Genomic DNA, 5,973 nt, shown 5'->3' on the forward strand with positions numbered 1-5,973 from the left:
GTTGGAACCAAACAGTGAAGAGTTCTAAATGCCTGATAGAAGGAGAGAAAACCAGTACATTGTCATGGTATGGAAGATGTAGTGGGCCTGGCAGGCAAAGACCTGCACTGGAATAAGGCAAACTGGGCTTCCCTATTATGTAGATTTAAGTAAACCATTGAACCCCCTATATTGCCTGCCTTCTCTGAAAAGGGAAAGTTACAGATGCCTTCTTCATCTCAGAAGTGTCATGAGAAAATGAGATTATTGGTGTGAAAGCAATTGGAGATAAAGGTGTGATACAAATAGATGTCATCATTCTTAGTACAGAAGGTGGTACTTGCAACTTTGCAGGCCATACCACCAGTCAGTATCCCTTTTATGGTCCCAATGTCCTCCTGACTGCCCTTTCCAACCAAGGGGCAGTTCTCTGGGTGGAATGGTCTGATGTCACCAGGGGCCTCCTGCCTCGGAACCTTCAGAGCTGTTTGGACCTAAACACTTAGCTGACGTCAGTGCTCCATGGCGATGCTAGTTGTTTGGTGAGAGAGAAACTGTTATTGAATGGTCTGAATTGGTTCAGACACCTGGAGGAACCCATCCAGGTTAAAAACCAAGCCATCCCTGTGATACCTCGAGCCATCTGTCCCCAAACCATGTTCTCAGTAAGGATCCCCAGGGTAGGGATCAGCACAGGAAGTGCTCTGGAGACTTCAGGTAAGTGAACTGGGGTCAGGTGAAGTTGTGAAGGGAAGAATTTCAATGTTATAAAGGCAGATAGAGAAGGGAAGGGGAGAGGGTAAAAAAAAAAGGAGAAGGTATGAATGAGACCAAGAAAGAAAGAAAACAAATTTATAGAAAGACCTATACCCCACCATAGAACAGAATTCTGCTATGGGATCCTGGGAGAGGTTGTGCTAGAGGCAGAATAGTGGCGAGAAGATATAAGAAAGGGCTGGAATTCTCATTGTGCTCGCTATAAAGGATAAGCTCAACATGAATATACTTTGTGCTGCAAAAAGTAAGAGAATAGATTAGGGAACAACCTCTGCAAGGGGTAAATGTCACTTTGTTAAAGTATTATGCTAGGTTTTTTTCCCTAATCTAATCCCAGTTCAGTGCAACATTTAGACAAAGCTCTGTACAAAGACTCGTGGTGGATGTAATTAGGCTATGGCACCTACTACCTACCAACAATGACTTGCACACAAGAAGTTACATAAACGATGTCATCGAGGATTATACAGCCAGAAAAGCAATGACTGGTCATGTAGCAAGGGTGTTGAATAAAGAGATGGACAGCCCAAATGTTGATGCACAGATATCCACAAAATAGTAAAATACCCAGAGCAAGGCCTTCATCACATTAGGCAGATGCTCTATGGAAGATTTGTGGGAGGGTGTGGTCAAGAATTACACATGGATAGATTGTGATCTGTGCTGATGGAGTACCTGCAGCAATGAGATCACAAACCTACTGAAATATTCATACCAAGACAGCAAGCTAATGGAGTCATTCCCTCTGCTTCCTTACGTTAGCTGTCAATGAGGGCCCAGGCTCGGCCACCATCTCTTCCTGCAGTTGCCAGGTGTCCTGGTAGGCTCAGGGTCAAAAGAGTGAACTGGAGAGGTGGGGGGGGGGGGGCGGGGGAGAAGATGACCCAGGTTGGTCTCTTCCCTGTTCATGAGGGATCTCTATTCCTACAGCCCCACAGGACAGCAGCCCTCTAGCCTCCACATCCACCTCCCCAGGGTGTATCCCTAAGCTGAAGGCCTTGAGGAAGAGGGCTCTGAAGAGGGGCATGTGGGCTGTCGCTAGTATGGAAGGAACCAAGCTCTGCATGAAGAAGAGAAGGAGAGCCAATTTCCGCCCTGAGGATCAGGAAGCCTTCTACAGACTTCTTGGTGTGTGGCTTGAGCAGACTTTTGGGATTTTCCACAGGGAGGTTCCATAGAAGAATGATCAGTTGCTCCAATCTAGCTCCTGGGAATTACATCCTAGTGACTGTCAAAACTCAGTTGAGGTAGGGTGCAGATCACTTGGCCTCCCCTCCATGGGGCTGTGGACTCTTCTTTCCTCCCTCTTTGTAGTGGTTCCAAGTGAAATGGGCCCCTGCCCACCACTTACCCTCTATTGAGTTCTTTCAGGGTAAAACAAATTATACTTCATTAGCTCACATACCATCCAAATCCATTGGTCCCACACTCCCATTCAAATGCCATCAGAAAGCACCAAGGTGTGGACAAGAACAAAAATAATTGATTTCACTTCACACAGTCCTACAAAAGGACAGTCTTCTAATCATCTAAGATCTTATCCTTGGGCCTTGAGACTACAGAGCCTTCATTTGTAGATATACATTTAGAGATGTCCATTATTAATAGTTACAACAGAGAGGAATTATCTAGAGGAAATATATTGAGACAGGAAGCCTTACAAGGAGTTTATGACTTGCCAAGGGTCATGGAGTTAAGAGGTAACAGAATCCCAGTCTTTTGACTCTTAAGTTCTGTTGGGATCCTTCCCCCCCACTATACCACATTGTAGTAGAAAAAACTTCTCTTCTAGACCCTATTCCTGACCAGAGAAGGAAATGTGGCAGGACTTTCAGCTTCTCTTCCTTCCTAAGACTTCTTGGGAGGAAATTTCTCCTTCCACAACACTGGGCTTGGTCTTCCCAGCTCTGCCATTCCATGTCTCTGACCCATTCACTCTCTCTGCAGAGGATCCTGTCATCCAGAATTTCTTGGAGGCTGACATTTTCCTAAAAGTGTCTGATAAGGTATGGAAATCCCCAAAGGGTGGGACCTGCAGAAAAACTTGGGGGAATGGGTATGACAACTTAAATTTTCTCCCTGGTCAGAACAAAGCCAGTGAGAGAATTGCTTATATGAAGATAGGAGAAAGGAGAAATTTGGGCAGGAAGACTCCAGGGGATAGTGGCAAGGGACATGGTAGGGGAAATACAGGATTCCATTCTTGTCGTGCCAACTGAGCTCAGTGACTCAGTTCTCCATCCTCCTCCTGTTCCCTGTTCTCTTGGATCTTAACATATCTCTCTCTGTTCTGGATAGTATCTGCTCTCCATGGTGGTTGAATATTTTGGCCGAGTGGGACTCCCAGGAGACTGCTATAATAGGATTCATTTCTTCCTGGCCCTGTGAGTACCACCCCTGCCCCCAACTCTAAAGAGAAAAGTTGGCTGCTCTTCCTTTTCTGGTCCAAGAGAACACTGAGAAAATCTGCATTCCAGAGAGGCCTCCCTAATCTCTAGACTCTATCCATCTTTTACAGAGCAGGTGCTCTGATGGATTCCCAATATAGTCTTTATTCCTTGGTGCGTCCACATTGTGCCCCTGTTCATGGATGATAGGACAGGAGACTTAAATTAACAGACAACTAAGGCTCCCCCAGGGAGGGAAAGATAACCACCTATTAGGAATGTGATTAACAAAGCAGCCGGGGCTCCTCCCTATTCCCTACACCCACTAAATACTCATTAGCTGACTCTTAGAGGCTATAGTACAAAGAAGGATTCTCTGAAGAGTATACAAAAAGTTGTCCCTGAAATGGTGTAGTTTCTCAGTCATAGATGAAAGTCACCACCCCACACACCTCCAGCATTTCAGATTCTTTCCTGTTGTCTCTCTGGATCCCAGGCCAATCCTTAGAAATCAAGTCCTTCCCATCACCATTGTCCTGAGCTGGCACCAAACTAGTACCCAAGGGCCAAAGGTTCCCTTCCATTCGTTTCCTTTTCTAGAGCTATGTCTTCCAAACAATCTGAGGACTAGAGATGCTATTGAGGAGGAAACTAGATGAATATTTTCATTTCTCCATAACAGCTATATTGCCTGTGACATGGAGGAAGATAACCCTGTCTCCAAGTGGAGCATTTTCCCTTTTGTGCTTGGAAAGGAAGACTGGCCCAACCTCTATAAGGAATTTCTGAGGCTACAAGCAGACTTCTTCCATGCAATGGGTGGCAGAGCCTGGGTCACCCCAGAGATATGTGAAGAGGTCAGTTGGTGTTGGGGCAGGGGGAGAAAGTGGTGATGAGGTAAAGACAGGACCAGGACAAATCATCTGAGTACACTGCATTTCTATCAGTACATTTCAAAAGAGTAGGGAGGAAAGGGAAGGGGAAAAGCATTAACTTCACAACAATGTACATTAGACTTCCCTTTATGCATTCCACATCACTGCTGAAATGAGCTTCTTGCTGTCCTTTGCATGTAATATTCTATCTCATGTCTCCAGTGGAAATGTAAGCTCTTCAACAGCAGGAACTCTTTTTCATTTGCCTTTGTATTACCAGTGCCTAGCATAGTACATTGTTCATGAGAGATGCTTAGTAAATTCTTACTGAAGGTGGGGAGAGGGAGAAAGGGAGGAAGGGAGGGAAGAAGGAAGGAAAGGAAGAAGGGAGAAAGAAATAAAGGAAGAAAGAAAGAAAGAGAGAAAGAAAGAAAGAAAAAAGGAAGAAAGAAAGAAAGAAAGAAAGAAAGAAAGAAAGAAAGAAAGAAAGAAAGAAAGAAAGAAAGATATTAAAGGTCTACCTGAAACCCTTATGCAGAGACTCCTCTGAAGTCTAAAAAGAAAACTTCCTCTCTCCTCCACCCCATACCATTCTCCTTTCTTTCTATTGTATAAGTGGAATCTATGGACAAATCAGAACTGCATTCCCTACCTTATGACCCTGAGTCCTGGGGACTGCTGACTCTATAGGAGTGTATATTCAGTTACCAAGGTTACCCTGTTACTAGTGTTCCAGGAATAGACTTGGAGAGATGAGGGCAGATAGAGTTAACCCATGAGGTGGGGAGAGCAAGGACAAAAGAAAGCCCTGAGATTAACAAAACTAAGCAATCATTTATGTTCTAACAAGCTGTTTCATCATCCTCCCTCCTCCTCCATTGGATGACCAAACCACCTAACCAGGACATCTGATTGGCATTCATTGAGCACAATAGCTGAGTTGCGATGGTGCCTCAACACAGAAGGGACCAGGGGAGCATATCCTCATCTTAGAACCCTCTATTCCTCACAAATAGTCCAGTTCATGGAGGAATGGGGCCCATCAACCTCTCATGTTTACCTTTCAGATCCAGGCCCAGAATCCACTTCACTGGGTCTGGACCCGAGAACGACACTATCTCCCCTAGGCTCCCAGAGTGGAATGCCTAGGCCAGGGAGGCAGAAGTCACAAGAACAAGGAGCAGCGACCTCCAGGTGAGTGTGGGCCCAACCAGGAGCAGCTCCCACTTTCCATGGTCCTAGAGTTACTCCTTAGCTGCAATGGGGCTGGGGCAGGGATAAGGGAGCAACAACTTTAGGAATGAAAAACTTTAGAGTTTTTAACTATGCTAAGAGACACCTAGGTAGTACAGTGGACAGAGTGCTGAGCCTGGAATTAGAAAGACCTAAGTTCAAATGTGACCTCAGACACTTAGTAGCTGTGTCCCACTGGTCAAGTCATTTAACTTCTGTTTGCCTCAGTTTCCTCAATTATAAAATGGGGATGTTGCTTAGCACAATGCCTGGCATATAATATATACTAAATCCTTATCTCTCTTGCCCAAATTAAACTGTTACAAGGTGGCTGAAGCCATTCAAAGGAACACCTAACATAAGGTCAGAAGTCACAGGATTTAGAGCTGGAAGGGATTGTAAAGGTCATCTAATCTCACCCTCCCATACCAAATGAGATAACATAGGTAACATATTCTGCAAACCTTAAAGTGCCACATAAATGCAAGTTAATATTGTTATTGATGTTATTATTATTAGAGGTGAGGAAATTGAAACCCAAAGAGGTACATCAACTTGCTTGAGCTCATACAGCTAGGAAGCCAAATTGCTAGTATTCCAGGACTTGCTCTTTGTTTCTGGAGACAGTGTCCATCATCACCATACATTTTGGAAGCAAGGGAAGAAAATAAATAAATATAGATATAGATATACACATGTACATATATACATATATATACACA

At 44.4% G+C, this 5,973-nt stretch overlaps 1 protein-coding gene across 1 annotated transcript; it reads left to right on the plus strand.

Moving 5' to 3' along the window:
- Nucleotides 1-1,524: 1,524 nt before the first annotated feature.
- Nucleotides 1,525-5,145, plus strand: LOC114037063 (speedy protein E5-like). The gene is made up of 6 exons (XM_027853862.1): nt 1,525-1,576; nt 1,687-1,884; nt 2,704-2,762; nt 3,055-3,140; nt 3,826-4,000; nt 5,086-5,145. Exons 1-6 carry the CDS (start codon nt 1,525-1,527, stop codon nt 5,143-5,145), a joined length of 630 nt encoding a protein of 209 aa, XP_027709663.1.
- Nucleotides 5,146-5,973: the final 828 nt, after the last annotated feature.

This window comes from Vombatus ursinus, unplaced genomic scaffold, assembly GCF_900497805.2.
Source record: "Vombatus ursinus unplaced genomic scaffold, bare-nosed wombat genome assembly UNPS02010219.1, whole genome shotgun sequence".
Classification (NCBI taxonomy): domain Eukaryota; kingdom Metazoa; phylum Chordata; class Mammalia; order Diprotodontia; family Vombatidae; genus Vombatus; species Vombatus ursinus.